The sequence below is a fragment of the Quercus robur genome, chromosome 2, assembly GCF_932294415.1.
Source record: "Quercus robur chromosome 2, dhQueRobu3.1, whole genome shotgun sequence".
Taxonomy (NCBI): domain Eukaryota; kingdom Viridiplantae; phylum Streptophyta; class Magnoliopsida; order Fagales; family Fagaceae; genus Quercus; species Quercus robur.
Genome location: NC_065535.1, coordinates 97,486,554 through 97,510,389, shown reverse-complemented (window position 1 = coordinate 97,510,389; position 23,836 = coordinate 97,486,554). Strand labels below are relative to the sequence as shown.

Sequence of the window (23,836 nt, the reverse complement as noted above, 5' to 3'; positions counted from 1 at the left end):
AGTACAGTGAGACTCATAAATAGTGCTAAAAGTGTAATGAGGCCCATAAATAATAGCAAAAATAAATTGAATAGAGACTTATTAGTGCTTTTGTGAACAGTGATGTGTTAGTTTGTCAATGAATAGTGCTTTTGTAAAACTGACACAATACTGTCCACAAAAGCACCCACCACCGTTGACGTTATATAGGTGAAATAATTGATTGAAACATTGACCAAAAAAAAAAAATCAAAGCTAAGAAATATACTCTATTTTTATATATATTATATTGAAAATTATTGTGTTTAGTAATTTTTTAAAATTATGTTATGTATAAAATAAATATTAAATAAAAGTTAAATTAAATTAAGAAATTGACCACAATTTATTTATTTTTTATGGAGACCACAATTTATTTATTATATTGTTGACATAACATATTTACATAAGTTTTGTGGGGCCCGGCCCAAAATAATGGGCTAGTTAAATACAGGCCCGTCCGAGAAGCATCGTGTCCAAGGAGAAGTCATAGCCAAAACATTATTCCAGCCCAACTGCGGTAAAAGAAACCTGTTCGAGGAGTAACACCTCCTCGGACACCACAAAGTCCAGACCAAAAAGCTCGCCCCAACCACTGCAGCTCATCCTCCAAGCATATAAAAAAGAATAAAACCCAAAATATCTCATGGAAAGCTGCTACCACCACATTAAATGTGTCACAACCACCTTCTTGGCCGCATTAATGAGGAAAAGACCCCTGAACAGTACTACCTTGGCCACTGCAACTCACAAGGGAGTGATAAAGGTGTCTGATAGGACAGGTGCTCAAGTGGGGGCTTAGATGATCAACAAGTGTAAGGTTCAGATAAGAATGAGAGAGCTATATAATGTAATGGAGCCCCTCAAAGAAGGGGACGGAAAAAATGTATTTAGAACTCAAGAAATAGAATCTTCTGTGGAGTATCCATTCTGGTGTTTTTATTCCTGCAACAACATTTTCCATACCTCAGGCCGACTAAGCTCACTGAGGCTAAGTTCTTTGACCCATCCTCTACAAGTATTCATTGTGTGTTGCGCCTTGGGCCAGGGCCTGCTCAATAGGGTTTGGGCCAGGAAAATCGTGCAACTACAAGTTTCTATGTAATTTTTTTTATTTATAGTTATGATAGTATTTTAACCTTTGTTTTTTGCTCCGTAATGAATTGTAATGTAAGTTTGTAAGCTTTGTTATCATATTCATAATGCCTCCTATGTTTGTTTAAATGTCAACTTACTTCCAATTCCACCTTCCATACAAATTTTTTAAACCTTAATTTTCTAAATTCAGATGTATCTTTACATAACTTCTTTAAAAAACTGAATAAGCCAATAAAAAAAATCATCCAAACATATTCTAGAGTTCCATGTAAAATGATTTTTTTTTTGGATGAAAAGACTGGATGATTATGAAACGCTGCCCCTTAAGCAACTTTTATTGGCATATAGTAAGCTCTAAAACATGTACATAGGTAACATAGCAAGTGAAGAAATATGATTTACACCCCAAAGTACTTAATCAACGGATAAATTGATCGTGTTATGTATTATTCCAAAGTGATAGCATAATTTTTTTTTTTTTTTTGGAGAAAAGTGATAGCATAAATTGATATCTAAATTATAGAAATAACTCACCAAATCTATAATCCATAATAATAACAACAATGAAAACAACACTCAAATTTTGGTGACAAAGTAAAGTACCAATAAATAATCCCTTGAAATGAAAAATCACTTCGGGTGGAACGCTAGAAAACAATAACAACAAACTCATGATTGAGGAACAAACCTTTTAGTTTCATTTATACTTAAGGAGAAAGGCTCTCTAGATTAGCTTTATGCAACTGACTTCTTTTTGAAAATCGTGTTTTTCGTTCAAAAAAGAAAATCATGTTTCAGAGCATCTCCAGCAATTTCAACAAATTTTTGTACTGTTTGGAGAATGAACATCTCCAGCAGTTTCAGCAAATTTTTGTACTGTTTGGAGAATGAACAGTGACATTTAGTTTTTACATACCCACTTTTTCAAATACACTTCTAACAGATTTTCTATCACATTCTCTATTTTATTTAAATATTATTTTTTCATTCATTCTTTATCATCATTTATTCTTCATATATTTATTCCCAACAATTATATTTTTTAATGAAAAGTGTTATACTTACAACATTTTTTGCAATACTTTCACAACAAAATTTATGTGAAAAGTTTTTAATAGTTCTAATTTGAACTTACCACTTAAATTATTTTTTTCTCATCAATATTAACTAATAACAATTTGTTATTTAAAATTTATTGTGAAAATATTGTGATAGAATTTCTCAATTAAGATTTTTTATTCTTTATATTATTTTTTATTCTTTCATTTCATTCTCCTCCACACACGTGTCCTCTATCCCCCTTCTTTTATTTCTTTTTCTCCTCCAGAACATTCCAGCAACATCTCTATTTTTGGTGAAAGTTCCAGCAACATCTCATTTGCTCCTCTGTTCCTCAAAAAAAAAAAAAAAAAATTTGCTCTTCTCATTGGAGAAAAGAGAGAGATAGAGACAGAGACAGAGAGGAGAAAGATTGGGAGATCGGCGTTCACCATGCCGTCGGAGATCGAGGTTCACCATGCCGTCGGAGATCGGCGTTCACCATGCACTACCACGTCCGCTGTCCCACCGCCACTCGTCCTCCTCCCCACCACCGGGCTGGGTCAGATTGACTTGTTCTTTTTTTTTTCTTTCATATTTGCTTGTTCTAATTCAACTTTATTTTATAAGAATTGGAATTTGTTTTGTGTTCTATGTTTGGATTATGTGAGAAACGGGGTCAGATCGACTTGTTCTTTTTTTTTTTTTTTTCATATTTGCTTGTTCTTATTCAACTTTATTTTAAGAATTGTTTTGTGTTTTGTGTTTTGTGTTTGGATTATGTGAGAAATGGAGAGAATGAGAGAAAAAAAAAATCCGGGGGAGAGAGAAAGAATTGATATAATAATAGCTGGTGTAATTTTTTAATCCAAGAAATTCGATTGCTAATGTACAGTAGCCCATCAGGTCTGATGGGCTACTGTTCATGAGCCAAAAAAAATCCAGGTTTACCGAATTTGCTGGAGCATGAATGGAGCATGAACAGTGCACAGATTCTCCAAATTTTAGCTAATATACCCGGATACATACACTGCTGGAGATGCTCTCAAAGGGTTTATATGGATATACCAGGAGGCTAGGGTAAATCATACTTAAAAAGTAGAACAAATTTTTTTTCTAACATTAATGGTGGCTTGAACGAAATCCAATTTTCGCTCAACAAATATATTGAGCAACTCTTTTTACAAGTTATAAATGACATAATTACATTAATAATTTACAAACAATACACATGATTTTTCAAATGAAAATTTCCATTTCTAAAACCAAATGGCATGATATATATATATATATATATTTAAACATATATCTTTTGTTGATAGAAAACAGTAGTAATTGAGGAGTATGTGTTATCCATTGTTGTAAATATATATACGCACACACACGTATAGTGTACTTACTCTATCAGACAGAGAGGGGCCGGGGTGCAATCTTACAAATGAGGACAGCTACAGTTCTTATTCTATAGTAGCAAAGTTTTTGACCAAACGAGCTTTGAATGTTGATGTCATTGCAAAAACTTTCAATCCGTTGTGGAGATCTCGGAATGGTTTTAAGATCCAGAACCTTGGTGATCACATAATGCTCTTTACTTTTGATAACAAATCTGATGTGGATCGGGTCCTTGCAAGTGAACCATGGAGTTTTGACAAACACTTGGTTGTCATGCAAAGGTACGAGCATGAAACATCCTTTGAAGAACTTCCTTTTAACCGAGCTAGTTTTTGGGTCCAATTGCATGGTATTCCATTACGCTACATGACAGCAGAAGCAGCAGTGAAGATTAGTTCCGTCATTGGAGAAGTGGCCCAACCAATTGATCCAAAGGAATTAGACGGGGGGAAATTTCTACGCCTCAAGATCTCCATCGACCTAACTCTACCATTGTGTCGAGGGCGCCTTATTTCGTTGGACAATGGTAAACAAACTTGGGTAAGCTTCAAGTATGAACGACTCCCAAATTTGTGTTATTGGTGTGGGCGTCTTACACACGATGACAAGGATTGTGAGAATTGGATTAATAGTGAGGGTACTCTCTGCCCTGAGGAACGTTAATTTGGCCCTACTCTACGTGCCCCTGCTTTTGTGCAGTCAAGGAATACTAGTGTGACTGTACCAGGGTTCTATACAGCACGGAAGAAGACTGAAGCAACCACTCAAAACAATGTGAAAACCTCCCCTGCCAAGCACGGCAGCGATCAGATGCCTCACGGTGGACGGAGTGATTCAGGCAAGGACGATCCAATAACTCAGGGAAGTCATGTAACGGACTGCAACGGAAAAAAAGCTACAATTAATGAACACGGTGAAACGTTACCTGAAGTGCCGCCAGGGTTTAAACGTGCTGTCAATTGGGTATTAAACTCTACAGGTGCTAATAATAAGGGTTTAAATGCAGGAACCGTTTGTGATAATCACCATGAAGACCTGGAGCCAGACGTTAATAATTTTGATGTGGAGGCGTCAACAGGGGATAACGAAAAGGTTGAGCAGGGAAAGAACCCTAGCATGCCACGTGACTCACTTATCTCAAACAATATCAGGTTTAGTGAACCACGTGACACACAAGAGGCAGATAGGGTTGAAGCATCTCACACTCAATATCGCAAACTTCCGTCGTGGACCCGTAGAACTCGTCCAGGTTCTTCAAGCCACGGCCAAAATTCCAATCCCATCTCAGGCAGCAAAAGAGAAGCAACACCATCATACAGAGAGGATGAACCAGTTAGCAAGCGTCAACAGTACTATCAGGATGAAACAGAGGAACTATTCGAAGTGGTGGAGGCTGGCAGCCAGCCCCGCCAACCACGATGAACTGCCTCAGTTGGAACTGCCGTGGATTGGGCCAGCCACGTGCAGTTCTGGAACTCACGGAGATGGTCAAAAAGTACTCTCCGGCCATCATTTTTCTCATGGAAACCAGATCAAAGGAAGGCTTCTTAAAAAAACTAGTTTCGAAATTACAGACAGACAATGTTTTTATTGTTCCACGAACAAACACAGGAGGAGGTTTGGCGCTCTACTGGAAAAATAGCATTGATCTTAATGTAATGAGTTCCTCACCAACTTATATTGACGCAGTGGTTAACCCAGGAGTGGATGACGCCTGGCGGTTCACGGGTTTCTATGGAAATCCGGTAACAGCCAACCGGGAACACTCTTGGGCGCTACTTAAACACCTATGTCTCAAGATGGATCTACCATGGATGTGCATAGGAGATTTCAACGAAATTGTTAAAGCGGAAGAAAAAATGGGAGGTGCCCTTAGGCGGGAAAGACAAATGAGGGAATTCCGGGAAGTGTTGGATTTTTGTGGCTTTCGTGACTTGGGCTTTGTGGGTTCACCGTTCACTTGGTGCAATAACCGTCCTGATGAAGGGGTGACATGGATCCGGTTAGATAGGGGGGTGGCTACACCTTCGTGGTCCCAATTATTCCCAACAGTCCGAGTACATCACATAGCTGGTTCCTTATCAGATCATTGCCCATTATGGCTGAGTTCAGATGATGAGAACAAGTGGTTCTACAAGCGGAATAGACCATTTCGTTTTGAAGCGGCATGGTTGAAGGATGAGGGGTGTGAAGGGGTAATCAAGCAGGCATGGCAGAAACAAAGTCCAGGAGAGCATATGGATAAGGTAATACAAAAAATTAAGGCATGCCGTACAAGCCTTCAGTGTTGGAGCAGATTGTCCTTCGGCAATATAAGACAATTGCTGGAAAAAAAGAAGAAGCAGCTGGTTCAAGCAGAAGCTTTATCAATGAGAGGGGGCAGCCATGAACAGGTTCGGATTCTAAAAGGGGAAGTATATGATCTCATGGTGAAGGAAGATGTCATGTGGCACCAAAGGGCACGGGTTGAGTGGTTGCAAAGTGGAGACATGAATACCTCTTATTTTCACAGTAGAGCAACTCAACGAAATAAAAGAAATTTTATTTCAAAGCTGGTCTTGGAGGATAACTCAGTTGTTGAAGATGAAAAAATGATTGGAGAAGCAATGGTGAACTATTTCAGAAATATTTTCACTTCAACGTCCCCATCTGATTTTGAGCCAATTCTCCAAGGTATTGAGCCAAAGATAACCCCTGGTATGAATGCAGACTTGACCCGAGATTTCACAGCTGTAGAGGTGGAGAAAGCCTTGAAACAAATGAAACCACTGACAGCACCTGGACCCGATGGTATGTCTCCTATTTTTTACAAATCTTGTTGGAATTTTATAAGCCAAGATGTAATTGCTGCTGCCCTCTCTGTTCTTAATTCGGGTACAATGCCAGAAAACTTAAACCACACCTACATAGCCCTCATTCCAAAGACCAAATCACCAGAACAAGCAAAAGATTTTAGACCAATAAGCCTTTGTAATGTTCTATACAAAATCATCTCCAAGACCATAGCAAACCGCCTAAAAACACTCCTACCCAAACTGGTTTCTGAGTCACAAAGTGCCTTCATGTCCAATAGATTGATATCTGACAATATCCTTGTTGCCTTTGAAACACTCCACCACATTAAAAATAAGCGGAAAGGAAAATCGGGTTTTATGGCTCTTAAGCTTGATATGAGCAAAGCATATGACCGAGTGGAATGGATCTTTTTAGAAAAACTTATGGAGAAATTGGGTTTTGGTAGCAGGTGGATTTCTCTTATAAGCTCTTGTATGCGTACTGTGTCATTTTCGGTATTGATTAATGGTGAACCCCATGGTCACTTTACCCCTAATAGAGGACTCCGTCAAGGGGATCCCCTTTCCCCTTATTTGTTTCTCTTATGTGCAGAAGGTTTACATTCTCTTATCCAGCAAGCTGAATGTTCCGGCTCACTTCGGGGTGTGTCTCTTTGTAGGGCTGGTCCAAAGGTGTCTCATCTCTTTTTTGCTGATGATAGCTTGCTATTTTGTAGAGCTAATCAGAAAGATAGCAGCACTATTCTGGAGATACTACAGCAATATGAGAAAGCATCGGGCCAACAAATAAATAGAGAAAAAACCCAACTGTTTTTTAGCCCCAATACAGATCACGCCATGCAAGAGCACATCAAATCCAAGATAGGAGTATCGGCCACCCATCATATTGAGTCATACCTTGGCTTACCAACTTTTGTTGGAAGAGGAAAAAAGAAAAGCTTCAGCTACATACGAGAACGGATTTGGCATAAGATTCAAGGATGGAAGGAAAAATTGTTGTCACAAGGGGGTCGGGAAGTTTTGATAAAGGCGGTCCTCCAAGCCATGCCATCCTACACCATGGGTTGTTTTTTGCTGCCCAAGTCTTTGTGTAAGGATATAGAGTCTCTAATCCGCAAATTTTGGTGGGGGTACAAGGGGGAAACAAGGAAAATTCATTGGATTGGATGGGACAAACTTTGCCTTCCAAAATGTCAAGGAGGATTGGGATTCAAGGACGTGGAGAATTTTAATCTAGCATTGTTGGGAAAACAAGTATGGAGGCTCCTTCACAACACTGATTCACTCTTTTACAAAGTGTTTAAACCTAGATTCTTCCCTAATTGTTCAATTATGGATGAGGATGTGAAGCTAAATGGGTCCTATGCCTGGCAAAGTATCATGAAGGCTAGGCGGGTTGTGAGTTTGAGGGCTCGTTGGAGAATTGGCAATGGAAGACAGGTTATCATTCAGAAGGATAAATGGCTCCCAAACCAACATTCAAGCTGCATCATATCTCCACAAAAAAACTTCCCAAATAACACTCGGGTTTGTGCTCTCATTGATGAAAACAACTTATGTTGGCTGGAAGATCGGGTTAGAGATGAGTTCCTCCCTCATGAAGCAAACACCATCCTCAGTCTGCCTCTAAGCCACTTTGGTGTTGAAGATAAACTGATTTGGGCTGCCACAAAAAATGGCATCTACTCAACAAAATCTGCTTATCAGCTTCTTAATGACACGGTGCAGTCAGCTGCAACGGGTCCTTCAAATAGGAATGCTCACAAAAATTTCTGGCAGAAGGTATGGTCATTGAAGGTTCCGAGCAAGATTCAGCACTTCATTTGGAGGGCTTGCAACAATTCCCTGCCGACAAAGCTGAATTTAAGCAGGCGAATCCCAATTCCAAATGCAATTTGTGAGAGGTGTGGCAGTGAGATTGAGGATACAGTGCATGCACTATGGGGATGCCAAATGCTAAAGGAATTATGGTGGGAAGTGGAGCCATGTAGAAGTTTCTTGTCCGAAAGCTTTGTCAATTTCAGGGACCTATTTGAGGGAGTAATGTTGCGAAACAGTCACAACCTTGCTGAATCAGTGGCTTTCATTGCGTGGAGCATTTGGTTTAACCGCAATGCCTCGAGAGTGGGCAGCCCAACGTTGCCAACAAATCAAATTCATCGGGATGCTTTGGAGCGACTACAAGAATTCCAGGCAGCCACCGATCATCCTCTGCACATTCCGACCGAAGCGAACCCGGCTCATTGGCTTCCACCGCTGCCTCAGCAGTTCAAAGCAAACTGTGATGGCGCTCTGTTTCAAGACATCAACCGTGCTGGACTAGGAGTGGTTATTCGAAACCATGAAGGCATGGTGATGGCGGCTCTTACTAAACAGGTCCCTCTGCCTCCTTCAGTGGAGGATGTGGAAGCAATGGCGTGGAGAAGAGCAGTCACTTTGGCTGGCAAGCTTGGAATGCAAGATGTGGTGTTTGAGGGTGATTGCGAGGTGGTGTTCAAGCACCTTACTACTGCCGACTCAAGCTGGGCCTCCTTTGGTCACATTACCGATGAGGTTCGAGCTCTAGCTTCGCAGATGCGAGCTGCCTCCTTTTCCCATATAAAACGCAATGGTAATGCTGTAGCTGACAAGCTTGCCCATTTAGCTAAGTTCTCTTATGATCCTCAGATTTGGATTGAAGACATCCATTGTAATGCAAAAAATCTTGTAATAATTGACAGAAGTTTTCTGTCCATCTAATATAAAGCACCAGCTGGTTTCTCAAAAAAAAAAAAAAAAAAAAAAAAAAAAAACTCAATGAACTAATATTTTGATATAAATGCAAACTTTGCTTATGATAAAATCTAGACAAAAAGGATCTCAAAGAATGTGTTACATAGTAGAATCTCATACTTTTTTCACATGGAATTTTTGCTTTTATATATAATAATTATTGGCCCATACTTCGCATGGTCTTTTTTCCTCAACTTCCTCTAACTTCTTTTTTTAAAGTCAATTTTGATGGGGCGGTTTTTGGGGATTCTAATGAAGCAGGTCTTGTTGCTGTGATTTGGGATAGTAGAGAAATTGTTCTTGCTTCTCATTCTGAGAAAGTCTCTCTCCCTCCCTCTTCAAACGATGTTGAAGCTTTGGCAGCAGTTCGGGCACTTCTTTTTGCACAAGAACTCGGCGTCTCTTCTCTTATCATTAAGGGAGATTCAAAGATTGTTATCAAGACTTTGAGGAGCGAGGATGAATCTTTTGCTTCCTTTGGTCACCTTCTGAAATCAATGAAACCCATTATAGATGCCTTTAGTAGTATTTCTCTCTCATACCCATAGACTCGGCAATTCTATAACTCAAAAATTGGTTAAGTATGCAAGATATGCTAGAGGTTTATCGATGCGGATGGAAAATGTTCATTCCCACCTTCATGATGTTCTTTTGGCTGATAATGGCTAGTTATACAAAAAAAATTTGTTGTTATTTTATGTTATCCTCTATTAATTTGTGTGATAAGAAATTTTTTTTTTTTCATTTAAAAACATATCTTGTAAATATTAGAATGTGAACCAGTTTAGTAATGTTTAGTTGACCACAAATCTCTCCCTTTGTACTTGTGTGTGTATATATAACTTATATATTTGATAAATGCTCAAATAAATTGCAACAAATATGTTTAAATAAATAAATAAATTCTTTCAAAAGAATGTTTAAAAAAGAAGTCTACACACCAATAGCTAACAACATAACTGGCATTAGATTTGCAATATAACAAAAAAAGAAAAAACAACAAGAAAAAGAAAAAAGCAATTGTAACCTCATCTATGGAGAACATCAACAACAATAAAACTCCATCAGTACTAAGAGAAGTGATGTGGGAAGCTTTGCACCTCTCCTTTTATCGTTGACTAAGGAAAAAAAGTGTTTGTTTTTTTACTATTTTCAGAACTATCTCTATTATTTTAGTTTAAAATGGTTTTCTCAAAAACACAAACTACGTTTTCTTAAAAAAAAAAATTTGGTATATGATCAAAAAGACAAATTCAAATAAAATAAACAGAAAAATGCAAAGAGAGCCCTTGCAATTTGAGTCAGAATCAGATGCAAATATAGACCCATTGTGTTATCAATTTTTATTTATTAACCTCTATGTTTTAAGAATTATCCAAAATAGCCTCTTAGTATGTGTTTGGATTTTGCGTTTTACGCGTTATGTTTTCTGCGTTTTTTTTCTTGAACACGCGTCTGGCACTGTTTATTGTCCATGAACAGTGATTTTAGGCTTATGAACAATGCCAAACGCATGAACAGTAACTTTATTATTATTTTTTTATTGTTTTCAATTTTCAGCAAAAATAAGCTGTATCCAAACAGACCCTTGATGTCAATTTCATGCATACTATGTGACCATTTATATCCATCATTGAGAATTGTGTATTGAAAGTGAGGATCGACAACATGTTGGATAGATAGTGGAGGAGAGTGAAATGAGATTCAAACCATAGATATTAAGCATTATGAAAATGTCATCAGTCATTACCACTTAGTGTGCGTTTGGATACAACTTATTTTGTTGAAAATTAAAAATGAAAACTGAAAACAATAAAAAATAATTTTTTTACTGTTTATTACTGTTTGGCATTATTAATTGGCCTAAATTCACTGTTCATGGCCAATGAACAGTGCATAACACGTTGGTTAAAAAAAAAAGCCCCAAACACAAATTGACCTTTTTTTTTTTTTTTTTTTTTTTTTTTTGAGAAAATCCAAACTGACCTTTAATTATCACTTGAACCCAAAATTCATATATATTAAACATTTTATACCTTAAATATATTGCATTTAAAATTGAAAAAAAATCAGATATGTTCATTTATCTTATTATGGGTGGTTTTAAACAAATCAAATTCTAACACGTTAATCTAAAATTAAACATCTAAAGTATTATTAAAACCAAATCCAAGCATTTGTACGCAATTTTGTTCATGTTGTGAGGGAAAAATAAAGAGAGACTAAAATATAGAGAAGAAAAGGTAGAATAAGAAACCAAAGGCATCTGTAAAATATTTAGAGAAAAAGTAACGCACATATATTTCAGATCAGATTTGAAAACCCAATTATTCACAAAAAGCCTAAGTAAGCAAAACCCATTAGTGAAAAATTGAAGTAAAAGTGTAAAACCCACTTTATATCCCTCCATATTGAAAATAGTATATAATAAACAATACTTGGAAAAGAGCAAAAAAAAAAAAAAAGCTTGAGGATGACCTCAAACTCTCAAAAGACAACCAATAAGAGAGAGGAGAAGACACAAATTAATTGAATAAATAATAGGGTGGGACTACACTAGACCTAGGAGGAGCAGTCTAAAACCCTTTTTTTTTTTTCTTGGTTGTTGTTGGTCTCTCTCTCAAAGTCTCTCAACCCCTCATCTTTATTTTAAGCCCTTTTCTCTAAAATATTGTCATTTTGTCTTTCTCATATCCTATTACACAAAAACCCCTATTTATTTTTCCTTTCCTCTTTTTTCTTCTTCTTCTTCTCCCTCTTCTTATACTCTCTACTTTGTTTGGACTTTGGACTAAAATTAAATTCCACAAACACTCCCTCCTTCCCTCTCTCTCTCTCTCTCTCTCTCTTCACAAAAGCGCTTTTTCCGAAATTGGAATATAAACAACAACAAATACAAAACCCAAATCCAAAAAGAGAAAAAAAGAAAAAAAGAAAAGAAAAAAAAAACCCTAATAAGGTCATTGAAACCCTAATTCTCAAATTGGGAATTAATTTCTTCATATTTTTACAGAGAGCTGCATTTTTTTTATTTAAATAGGGGTGGGAATTGAAAATTGAGATAGTGAGAGAGAGCAAAGTTGAGAGCTTGGAAAAAAAAATGGAAGCAATACCACATCCAATACCCAGAACAGTGGAAGAGGTTTTTCAAGATTTCAAGGGCCGTCGAGCTGGTTTGATCAAAGCCCTCACTCTTGGTACACTCTATTCTTCGTGGGTTTTTCTCTAATTTCTGTTTTGTTTGTGAAATTCTACGTTGCTAATTTTGAATTTTTGAATTTTTTTTTCTGGGTTTCAATGTTGCAGACGTTGACAAGTTTTACCAGCAGTGCGATCCCGGTGTGTTTTTTTTTTTTCTTTCTGTATTTTTGTTTTTCTAAACAAAAAACCAAAAAAAAAAAAAAGTTTTTTAATATTATGTGACATGGGTTTGTGGTGAATTTTATTGTGAGTCTGCAATTGACGACATACTTGGTGTTGACTGTACATTTTGATTGTACAACTTGTGGGTTGTTATCTGTATTTGTAATTTTTGAGAGTTTGTCAAAAATTCTTTATTTTTTAAGAAGGTTCTAACCTTTGCTGCATGTTGTTCTAGTTTTCAACAGTTGATACCGTATACATGTCCTCTTTACTGTTGTTTTGGTTTTGTATTACTTTCTACTTATGTTTGCTTTAGTGACAAGAAGTCACAACTTGTTATTTAGGGAAAGGTCAATCTAAATTCAGGATTTCAAGGGCCGACGTGCCTTAATAAATTTACTCTGTTTGGCCTATGGTACATTGGATATCACGGTTTCCTGTCAACAGCTTTGGCTTGATGAATAATTGTGAAACACTTTGAGTCTACTAAGGGATATCAAGGATTATCAGTACATTCTTGTTGTCTCTAGTGTGGAGATAAAGAAGACCTAACAGTGCTTTTCAATATATGCATATCTTCATTTGTAGCATAGATGGCTTACTTGTTTATATTTTGGAGGTCCCAATTTTGTACTTCATAAATCTAAAATATTTGGGTTGTTCTACTGTAGATGGTAGTATTTTATAATGGTTATTGGAAGTAATTTTTACAGCTGAAGCTGCTAATTTAAGGTGAGCTCACTCTCAATACATACAATTGGAGGCAGCTTTTCCTACTTATAGATGGACTAGGTTTTTGAGGGGTACAATCTCATTCTAGTTGTAATCTTTCAATATATTTTTTTCTCCTGTAATTGTTACATAAGAGCTCTTTGAGAAAACCAAATGTAATCTTAAGTTATTTTTTACTCTTGCGTCTTTGATCATTTCAGCTGTAAAGAGATTCATAGCAATTAATACCATATGTATTAAGTTTGATCACTTGCAGTAATATTTTTTTAATAAGTGTATGTAAGATATCATTCTTTTGCTTCTGCCATTTTGTCATTGAACATACATCCAAATGGACCTAGAAGCATCACTATTGGTTTGAAATATCTGTCATTTATTTACACTGTCCTTATAAATTCTAAATATTTGTTTTGTTGCCATATAAAAAACCCCGGTGTGGTGGCATGGATGTGATTTTGATTACATTGGTAGTTGCGGAGAGTTGTGTCATTTTTCTTAAGGTATTAATGTTTTGGTTTTAGAGAAGGAGAACTTGTGTCTGTATGGACTTCCAAATGAGACCTGGGAGGTTAATCTGCCCGTTGAGGAAGTGCCTCCTGAGCTCCCTGAGCCAGCATTGGGTATCAACTTTGCTAGGGATGGGATGCAAGAAAAGGACTGGTTATCACTGGTTGCAGTTCACAGTGACTCGTGGTTGCTTGCTGTTGCTTTCTATTTCGGTGCACGCTTCGGGTTTGGTAAGAACGAAAGGTATGTAATTGTTTTCTCCACTTTTTGAAATTGTTATCACTGATAGTTGCAGTGGCTGTGATTACTCTGGCTTTCTATAATATCGACTCAAGATTTACTGGTTGCCAATTCTTATTATAGATTCTCTCATTTGTTTTCCTTTCATGTTATTCTGTCTCCTAGACAATTATAAGAAAGAAAGAGAGGTTGTCTCAGGCAACACTCATTGAATAATTATGTTTTGTCTGAGCTCAAAACTGTCTTTGCATTTGAATTTAACATTTTTTTGGATATGTCCGCATCAGCTGCATTTTATTTTTACATGATTAATATGTCAAATATCTGGAGAAGTAGTAATCAATTATTCTATATCTAATTCAAGCAAATAATAAGATTGTGGGTTCCATAAGCTCGTGTTAATTTATTTATATAATTTTTGGTATCATTCTGTAATGGTGCAAAGATATTTTATAAGTGCTAATGAGAAAAGAATGAAGTGATATATTTTCATCGGTACTTTATTCCCCCCCCCCCCCCCCCCCCAAAAAAAAGAAAAAGAAAAAATCCACTCACCCACGCTGCCTCCACCACCATGTCCCTCCCTCCCCTTCCCTCTTCTCCCCTCAACCCCTCCCACCACCGCCAATGCTTTATGACTTTTTATGAGTTATTTATTTATTTTAAGCATAGAAATTTTTAGTGCAACCAAACACTAGAAAATTATTTAAAAGGGTTTAAACCAAACAAAAAAAAGTCGTTTTCCCTGAATATTTCACTAAAAACATTTCCGCCAAGAAAGTGTTTTACTTTAAAACAAACGGAGCCTTTTATTATTCCAGATTAATTAATTATTTTGACGCATTGGCTGATACTAGCAATTTTAGCAAATGTTCCCACAGCGATTAACATGAGTTATGTTAACTTCATTTTCCATATTTTGTGATTAGCTCTTATGGCAATGGCTTAGTTTATGATAAAATGTACTTTAGATGGTTTTCTTTTTGGCCACTCCATAGAAGAAGAACGAGGTTTCCCATTGTTCTGTTCTCTTGTTTTGCGAGTTAATTATGTTGCTTAGTGATTTGTTGAAAATGGCCCTTCAATAGCAGGAAATGTTGATAGACTTGTCAGCATGTGTTGTTCTGTACTGGGGAAAGAATGGGAAATAAGACCCAAAGTCCTATTTCAGTTGCAGTACAGAAGAAGCTAAAGAGGTCTAAGGAGAAGGACAAGTAAGAGAGAGAATGCATAAAGATAGAGGAGTTTATGTTGGTTGTACTCTTACTAGAGACAAGCAATAAAGCTGTTTGACTGTTCATCATTACCTATTTGAATGCAAAACTATGTCGCTTATTCTTTGAGCTAATTTTGAACCGCAATCAGCAATGGGCTCTTGTTTTTTTAGCTTTAATCAGTTCTTCCAAATTTCTTTGAGTTGATGAGTAAATAACTAGAGACAATTTTTTTTTTTTTTCTTTGGATCAGTTATATGATCTGGATTAAAGGTTGATCATCTTTCCTTTTTCTTTGAATCCAGGATGCTAGGATGAAATTGTTAAGGATAAAAATCAAATTGTTAAAAAAACCTTAGTATACAAGGAAAGGGTTGTGTTTCAAGTTCATAATTCAGAGTGCTTCAATTAGTTAAATTTTGCAACATGAGCTTAGTAACTTGTCTATTTGAACTCTGTGGGTGCGTCAAATGGTATTCTGATGTTCTTTGACAAAAGAGTGCTAGAAAAACTGGCAGAGGCAGTGGGAAATTACTCAGTATCATGAAAAAAATTGAGGAATGTTGCTGATGGCTGTGATTGAGATTTCTCTGGTGTATATGGCCCCAATGCAGATATGGAAAGAAGACAATTGTGGAAGGAGTTGGCAGGAGTTCCTTGTTGCATGGAGTGGATATCAAAACTTCACTCATTAGTAATTTCCCTAGTGAATGAGTGGATGTAGAAAGGGTCTACATAGCCATATGTGAAATTTATGTTTTCATTTCAGATCTTGGGCTGATGGATTTACCCTTGGAAGTTGGAAGGAGGTGCATTTACCTAATCTAGCAATTATGAGCCCCCATCTATGTCCAAACTAGACAGTTTCTTATAATATTGAACTGGGAAGAAATATTTCTGCAATATAACTGTCAGATCACTTCCCGAATTTTTCTCGACTTTAATGGGATAAAAGGCATCGTTTAAATTTGAGAATATGTGGCTTAAAATGGAGGGCTTTGTGGAGGGACTCCTGATAGCACAACCATGGTATGGTTTGAAAAAAAAAAAAAAAAAAAAGTCCTCTTTGGAAGCTTAAGATTAAGGAAAAGTCCAAGAATAAGTGCCCATGGTAAATAAATATGTTAGGAGTATTTTATTTATGTTTTACTTGGTTTTTCTAGAGTTAGTGGTATTTTAGTAATTATGTAGTTGTTAGGAGTGGGCCTTGGGTTTTATTTAGTTTATGGGTCATTATGTGTGGCGTTTGATTCAATTCAATTAGGATTTAGTTTACTAATTAACCTAGAAGTCCTTCTTCTATTAGGAAAAGTTAAGATGTAGGATCAAACAAAGAGGGGTTTTATTGAATGTTTTGAGTATTGAGGTATGTTGGCCTTGTTCTTCTTCCCTCTCTCTAATGTTGTTCAGGCTCTCAGTTCACAGATTGTGGAGAAATTCAATTTCTGTTTATTCTTACCCCTTTTCAACCCTAAATAAAATATTTTCTCTTCCCTACAAAACCTTACTTTTAAAATGTTCTAATCTTTAGATCCACAAGTCCCCCTAAACATTAACCTACCATAAGCTTGCATAGTCAAACTCCCTAATTTGTTATGTCACCTTCTTTAGGGTTGTATGCTGGATGACAATAAATTTCATCTGGTAAATTGGCAAACTGTTTGTGTTCTTGTTCAAGCTGGAGGATTAGATTAAAAAACTTTTGTTTTTTAACCAAGCTCTACTTGGCAAATGGTTGTGGAGGTATGTCAAGGAGAGGGATGCATTATGGAGCAAGGTAATAGATATAAAATATGGCATTTTGTGGGGTGGTTGGTGTGTGTATGTAGTGAGGGGGTCCTTATGGAGTATGTTTATGGAAGCACATTAGAGGTGGTTGGGAAAACTTTATTAGTTATGTGTGAGGCTTGAGGCAGGGAATGGTACCAGGATTCGTTTCTAGCATGATTGCTGGAATGGGAATTCTTTCTTTAAGGAAAGGTATCCTGAGCTTTTCATGATTGCTAGGGATAGAGATGCATGGGGAAATTTATCATACATGTTTAGTTACATGTGCATTTATCTATGACTATTTTACTTTAGAAATAAATGTAAAATTTTCCTGGATTTTTTCCCTTAAAAAAAATGTTAGATTTTTCTGTTTTTTTTTTGGTTGTAATTTCTTATTCTATTTTGTATTACGGAATTTCTTTAGGTAAAAAAAGTCACCATTGTTAGATTATCTTAGTTTTCTGTTTAATGCCTTCTGGATGTACCCTTGACAGTGAACTATTTAATATGTAAAAGAAAGTGAATGCTTGGTCTGATAAAAAATTACATTTGTTTACTAAGAAAAAGGTACTACTATTGTTTACTAAGAAAATAGGTATTACTATTGTTCTGGTCATGTACAACGTTAGAAGTCTTCTATAAAGCCTAGATTCATAATACAGGAAATGTTGTCCGCGGCCCCTTTCTATAAAGCCAAGATTCATATCATCATTTTTGCAGGAAGCTATAAAAGCCAAGAATTAGTGGCTACATTTTATCTATAACTGTAGCGTATAAGATCAAATCAAGGAGGTGGTTCTAATATTGTTTGGAATTGGATTTACAGGAAGAGGCTTTTTCAGATGATAAATGATTTGCCAACCATATTTGAAGTTGTGACAGGCAATGTCAAGCAACCAAAGGACCAATCTGCTACTCAAAACAGTAGCAAAAGCAAATCAAGTGGAAAGACGGTAAGAAGGCACAGTTTCACAGAAGTTCTTATTTGCTTTATCCCCTTTGTATGGCTCCTTTGTGTAATGTTTTCACTGCTTTTATGTTGCCTATAAACAGTCCCGGCAATCTGAGCCCCAGACCAAGGGAGTGAAGATGTCTCCACCACCGAAAGAAGATGATGAGAGTGGGGAAGAAGAAGAAGAAGATGATGAACAGGGTGCAACTTGCGGAGCCTGTGGGGATAATTATGGTACTGATGAGTTCTGGATTTGCTGTGACATTTGCGAGAGATGGTTCCATGGCAAATGTGTAAAGATTACACCTGCAAAGGCTGAACATATCAAGCAGTATAAGTGCCCAAGTTGCAGTAACAAGAGGTCTAGAGTTTAAATCTAGGTTCTGAATTTGGAGACGAATACCAATCTAAAAAAGCTGAAAAGGTTTATACCTTTTTAGTTACAATTTGAAAGTAAAACAGAGTCTGTCTTATTTTAGTTGATGAATTTGAATGACTGCTGATGAATTTCGGATTTTTAGTTTTGCTACGTTTGGTAATTGTTCTGTCTAATTCTATGGGGAATTGTGTTTTAAAATAGTGAATGGCAACTAGAAATATTATGTCCAAGCAATTTTCTGGTTTGATCTTGGTGCTTATTATCTTTTGTTTCTACAGATTACTACCTTAGTTTGGCAATTGGCAACCAATGAATTGCTTTGAACATCATTATACTTGAATCTTCTTGATTGGAGATGTCTCTATCTAAGCAGCCTCATGTATGATCATAAGTATAAGATGTTAAGTCAAACCTACTGCAGGTTGGAGTTCTCGTTTTTGAGGGTGCAATTTGTGGCTAGATTTATGAATTTCTTGTTTCAGGGATGATTTGATTTTAATAAAGTGGCAACCAAAGTTGGGAAAGAAACAGGTTCAAATTCAGGGAAAACATGGAAGAAAACTTCCAAGTGCAAAGTTCTCTTGAGCAATTTAAAATCAAGTTCTTCTCCTTTGGTGTTCAATTGAAGTGCAAACGTTTCTATTTACTAAAAGAGGGGAAGAATTGGTGGAGAGGGTAAATAATCATTAAAAAAATGTACTGTTCTCTCTTTCTATAATCCAAACCTGTCCTGAAGAAGAAGAAGAATTTCATCAAGCAATAAAATCAGCAAATTTAAAAAGTCTACCACCCTGTTCGTTTCTATTTGTAAACATGGGGTGCGGAAAAATTGGATATAGTAATGTTCCAACGGAGTATAATTGAAATAGTATATTATATATTTTGCCCTTTAAAAAGTTAATGAGTTATTTGAAATTATGTTTAATAAACATAGTAGAGTAGATCTTATCCTTCACATCAACGCTGAACATCTAGCTATTGATTAAGCTCAAAGGTAGTACAGAAACAATACTTAATAGTAACAAAATTGCAAATATCAACACTTACAATTCAATAAAAGATGCTTGAAAAATTACAATAACAATAAGGATATTAATATTAGGCACAACCAAACATATTTAAGTCTTGTAAGGACCCGTTTTGGGTACCTTAAGCCAAAAGATGGATGGACTCATGTCCAAAAAGTCCAAAACAATGAATTTGTTGAGAGTGGGTTGGAAAACTGGGCTTTAACGAGTTGGACAACAAGTATAATGGATTCATGAGATAGAAAAATAAAGATAAACTGATTTAATCTAAAGAAAATCGTCCTCGGCACAGTCTGAGGATATCAATTCTTATATATATTTCTTTCAAGTGTGATTACAAAGTCAGTTCTTGATGGCTACAGTGTTTTTCTCTTGATTTCTCAATCCCCTCTTCATAAAAGGGTCTCTTCCATTATATAGTTTCCTTTAAACGATCTTGGCTCCCCACTTGTTGACCATTTAAGCCACTACTTGAGTGCTTGTCCCATCGGACACCCTCTCAGGCCCTCTGTACGTTGGGGTAGTCAAAGCAGCACTATTCAAGGGTCTTCTCCACATTAATGTAGCCAGAAAGTTAGCTACAGAGCATTCAATGCAGTGGTAGCAACTTTCTTCTTAGATATTTTAGGATTCCTTCCTGTCTTATGTTCCTGTAATGCTTATCCGTATCAATAGAACTTTCTTGGAGTGCTCCCTTGGATGGCAAACCAACTCTTCTGACTTCAGCTTTGATTAGCTGAGGAGGTATTCATCCTCGGCCCACCCTCCTAGGCCCCTATGACCAAAACTAACTTCTCAAATTACTAACACAGACTCCCCTAACCACGTTTACTCCTCCTTGGATAGCTTTACGTCCTCGAATTGGGCCCCAGACCCAACGTATACATAGATGGTGAGCTCCTAAGCCCAATATTCCTACAAGTCTGTTTTTATAAATAACATCTTCAAGACCATCCAAAAAGAAAATGCACAAAGAAAAATAATTCTCAAAAAGATACTTTCAAAATTCATTAACAATAATTACAAACTTAAAGAGTCCAAGAATAATGCACCTAAGCCATATGTTCACTTAGATCCAAAACAAAATTCCATATAAAAAAGTCAAATTATAATACAATTACAAAAACTAGGCGAATTTAGAAAGGTTTTAAAAGTTAAAACCAAGCGATTCCATCTCACTATTAGTTGATATCTTTGGAAGTGGAATGGTTTATGACCATTCACCGGTCAGTACCCATAATCTTTCCCCAATCATGACACATCAAACTTATTTGGTCTACAGATGGTATTTATTCATGAATAATGCAAAAGATACAAACTATTTTATAAAAATTTATACAAATTGCTAATGTGGTGAGTAATTATTGGTAAATGAAAAAGTGATATTAATGGTAAATCTAGATAAAAACCCATAAGATTTTGGCCACATCAACATTTTGTAAAAATGTTGTAAAATAGTTTATGATTGTATCATTACTCTTTATTCATATTGTATGGCCAAAAAAAAAAAAAATTGCCAATACTCAAGTTGCAATATTTGAATTGAATATAACGCAAAGCAGAGGAGTGAGGAGTCTCCACTCCCCTTTGATGTTACCAGATGTATTGTCTCCCATTACCAGTAATCCTTGCAAGAACATAGCCCATTACTGAAATGGTGAAACCTATTATTGTCCCTCACAATTATCTCCCTTCCCTCTAACTTGGAGATAATCTTAATAGCTGTATGGCAGTCCCAACATACCCTTAAATTCTTCACCACCCTAATCACTGCCCCTGCTTCACCAACCAGAAGAGCAAAACAAATAGCCAATTTCTCACTATGAGTTCCCACCATCTCTTCTTTCTCTTCTTCTTCAACATCTCTCAGCACGCAGCTTTTGTCAGCAATATACCCGTTCCTCCTCATCTTCCTTCCCAGTTCTGACAATAGCCCATAGATGTCATCTGATCGTTCATGCATCCTGTCTCCTACGATAAACTTGTGTATTTCACCCTTATATTCTACCCAACTCCATCCAGTTGTCTTTTTCACTCCCACTTTTCTCATTGTTCCCCTGACCCTCTCAACATCTTCCCACCTCCCTGCTGAAGCATATATGTTGGAAAGCAAAATATAATTTCCAGAATTATATGGTTCAAGCTCAAAGAGCTTGCTTGCAGCCAGCTCCCCAAGTTCAACTCTTTTGTGAATCCGGCTAGCATTTAAAAGAGATCCATAAACTCCAGCGTGTGGTTTTATTGGCATGCTTTCAATCAACTTTCTAGCTTCATCCAGTTCACCTACTCGACCTAGCAAATCAATCATGCATGCATAATGATCTACAGCAGGAGCTTGGATTGATTTGAAGACCTTCCAACCTTCTTCCAGTAATCCAGCATGGCTGCATGCTGTCAGGACACCAATAAATGTCACGCGGTCTGGTTCAATACCTTCTCCTTTCATTTTTGACATTAGTTCAATGGCTTCCATTCCATGTCCATGAGTTGCAAACCCTGCTATCAATGTGTTGTAGGAAACAACATCTCTTGTTTCCATTTCTTGGAAAACTCTATTGGCATCTTCCACACTCCCACATCTTGAGTACATGAAAATCAAAGAGTTGTATCCTGAGATGCTGAGTTTGATATGGTTTTCATTAAGGATGTTCACAACCCAATTTCCCAATTTCAATGCTCCAAGATGTCCACATGCTGAGAAAACACTCACCATCGTCACCTCATCTGGTTTCAAGTCTTTAGTAGCAGTCATATCTTTAAAGAGCTCAATTGCCATGGCTGACTGCCCATTTTGAGCATAACCAGCAATCAATGAGTTCCATGAAACAACATTCTTTTCTGGCATCTTATTGAAGAGCTCTCTAGCTGAAGTCAAATCCCCAACCCTTGTGTATGCCGAAATCATGGCATTCCATGTAATAGAGTTCCTATACACGCCCAGTTCATCAAAAATTCTTTGAGCAGTCTCAAGGTTTCCACACTTTGCATACATATCAAGCAGCGCAGTCTTGACAAAACAATTCAAATGGATCTTCTTCTGGTCAAGCGTTCTAACAAGTAAGTCCGCTAGGCAAGGATCACCATGCAACGATAATGATGAAATAACAGTAACCCAGGTCGTTTCATTTGGTTGAACCCCGGCATTAATCATGTCATCAAACAATCTTAAAGCCTTCTCTGCAAACCCATTCTTAGCATAACCTGATAGCATTGCATTCCATGAGACCACACTTCTCTCGGGCATCTCATCAAAATACCTTCTTGCACTCTCCAAATCCCCCTTCTTAGCATAACCAGTAACCATGCTGGTCCAAGTAACAACATTCCAATCAGGCATCACATTAAAGAGTCTACTTGCTTCAACTTCATCCCCCCACTTCCAGTAGCCAGAAATCATTGAATTCCAATCCGCAAGAGTCCTTTCAGGCATTTCATCAAACAGTTTTCTAGCAAACTTAACCGGGCCATATTTTGCGTACATATCCATGATCACATTGCGAACATAACGATCCTGAAAATGACCCAATTTCACTACTTGGGCATGAAACACAATGCAGGCCTCCCCAGCCAATTTAATCAATACTGGGTACACAAATGTACCAGCAGGCCTTATACCACAATATTGCATATGTTTAAACAGAGAAACCACTTCACTATGAGCACCCAATTGGGAGTAATACCTAAGCATGGAAGTGAAGACATGGGCATCAGGGCAAGGCAGAGAGTTAAAAATGAGATGGGTATAGGCCAATGGTGCTTGGAGGCGTGTACAGTGAGTAAGGAGTAATGCCACCCAGTAGTTATGGTGGTGGAGGGAGTTTTGAATGAGGTTTGCATGAAGCTGTGATAGATGTTTTAGGTTGGTTACTTTGCATGCTATGGAGCCCAAATGTGACATTATAGAGTTGACATGCTTTGGCTCCCAAATAAATGAGTATGCCCCAAAACAAAACAAAAGGCCAAATTAGAAGCTTGTTCACTTCAGTTCAAACTGTGTAATAATAATTTGTTAAACAGTAAAAGATTTAACAGAGGACTCCTATTGATACACATCATGAGGAAGGAAGAACCCCACTTTCAGTGTCATCACTGTACCGTCTGTCTATCCAAAACTTGCATAAAAGTTCATGTTTTGATTGGTACGGTTAAAAGAGACTTTTTTTTTTCTTTTTTTTTTTTAGAATACAGTTAAAAGTGATCTAGGTGACGTAAAATGATATTAATTTCAATCATAACATATCTCGTAACAATTTTTTAGAAAAGTATTTATTACACGCGCATTAAACTTGGAAATCGTCACAATTTCAATTGCTTTTTTTTCATGTGTGTAACGATGTGTGTATTACCGTGTCAGCAACAAGTTTTGCCTTTAAAAAAATTTTTAAAATTAATTTCCTATTTTTATCCAAATGAAAATGAGTGTATGCGTACTGGTTTCGGTAGAGATGCATGAGACAATCCAGGAACTGGACATCACTGAGTCAAAGTACAACTTTTGGTATGACTCAATCAAATTATGGGTTAACACAATCCATTAA

At 36.8% G+C, this 23,836-nt stretch overlaps 3 protein-coding genes across 3 annotated transcripts; 2 read left to right on the top strand and 1 right to left on the bottom strand.

Moving 5' to 3' along the window:
• Positions 1–4,964: 4,964 nt before the first annotated feature.
• LOC126706204 (uncharacterized) lies at positions 4,965–9,661 on the top strand. The gene is made up of 2 exons (XM_050405542.1): positions 4,965–9,030; positions 9,333–9,661. Exons 1-2 carry the CDS (start codon positions 4,965–4,967, stop codon positions 9,659–9,661), a joined length of 4,395 nt encoding a protein of 1,464 aa, XP_050261499.1.
• A 2,141-nt stretch (positions 9,662–11,802) lies between these two features.
• LOC126716116 (PHD finger protein ALFIN-LIKE 7) lies at positions 11,803–18,515 on the top strand. The gene is made up of 5 exons (XM_050417122.1): positions 11,803–12,310; positions 12,420–12,452; positions 13,730–13,958; positions 17,766–17,892; positions 17,993–18,515. Exons 1-5 carry the CDS (start codon positions 12,214–12,216, stop codon positions 18,263–18,265), a joined length of 759 nt encoding a protein of 252 aa, XP_050273079.1. The 5' UTR covers positions 11,803–12,213; the 3' UTR covers positions 18,266–18,515.
• Positions 18,516–20,568: 2,053 nt separating this feature from the next.
• Positions 20,569–23,448, bottom strand: LOC126716115 (pentatricopeptide repeat-containing protein At1g14470). The gene has a single exon (XM_050417121.1). It carries the CDS (start codon positions 23,194–23,196, stop codon positions 20,914–20,916), a length of 2,283 nt encoding a protein of 760 aa, XP_050273078.1. The 5' UTR covers positions 23,197–23,448; the 3' UTR covers positions 20,569–20,913.
• Between the last annotated feature and the right edge of the window lie 388 nt (positions 23,449–23,836).

Coding starts and splice junctions, on each gene's coding strand:
- LOC126716115 (XM_050417121.1), bottom strand. CDS start 23,196: ATGTCACATTTGGGCTCCATAGCATGCAAAGTAACCAACCTAAAACAT.
- LOC126716116 (XM_050417122.1), top strand. CDS start 12,214: ATGGAAGCAATACCACATCCAATACCCAGAACAGTGGAAGAGGTTTTT. Junction 13,959..17,765: donor GGGTTTGGTAAGAACGAAAG/GTATGTAATTGT, acceptor TTGGATTTACAG/GAAGAGGCTTTTTCAGATGA. Junction 17,893..17,992: donor GCAAATCAAGTGGAAAGACG/GTAAGAAGGCAC, acceptor GCCTATAAACAG/TCCCGGCAATCTGAGCCCCA.
- LOC126706204 (XM_050405542.1), top strand. CDS start 4,965: ATGAACTGCCTCAGTTGGAACTGCCGTGGATTGGGCCAGCCACGTGCA. Junction 9,031..9,332: donor TTGGATTGAAGACATCCATT/GTAATGCAAAAA, acceptor CTTTTTTTAAAG/TCAATTTTGATGGGGCGGTT.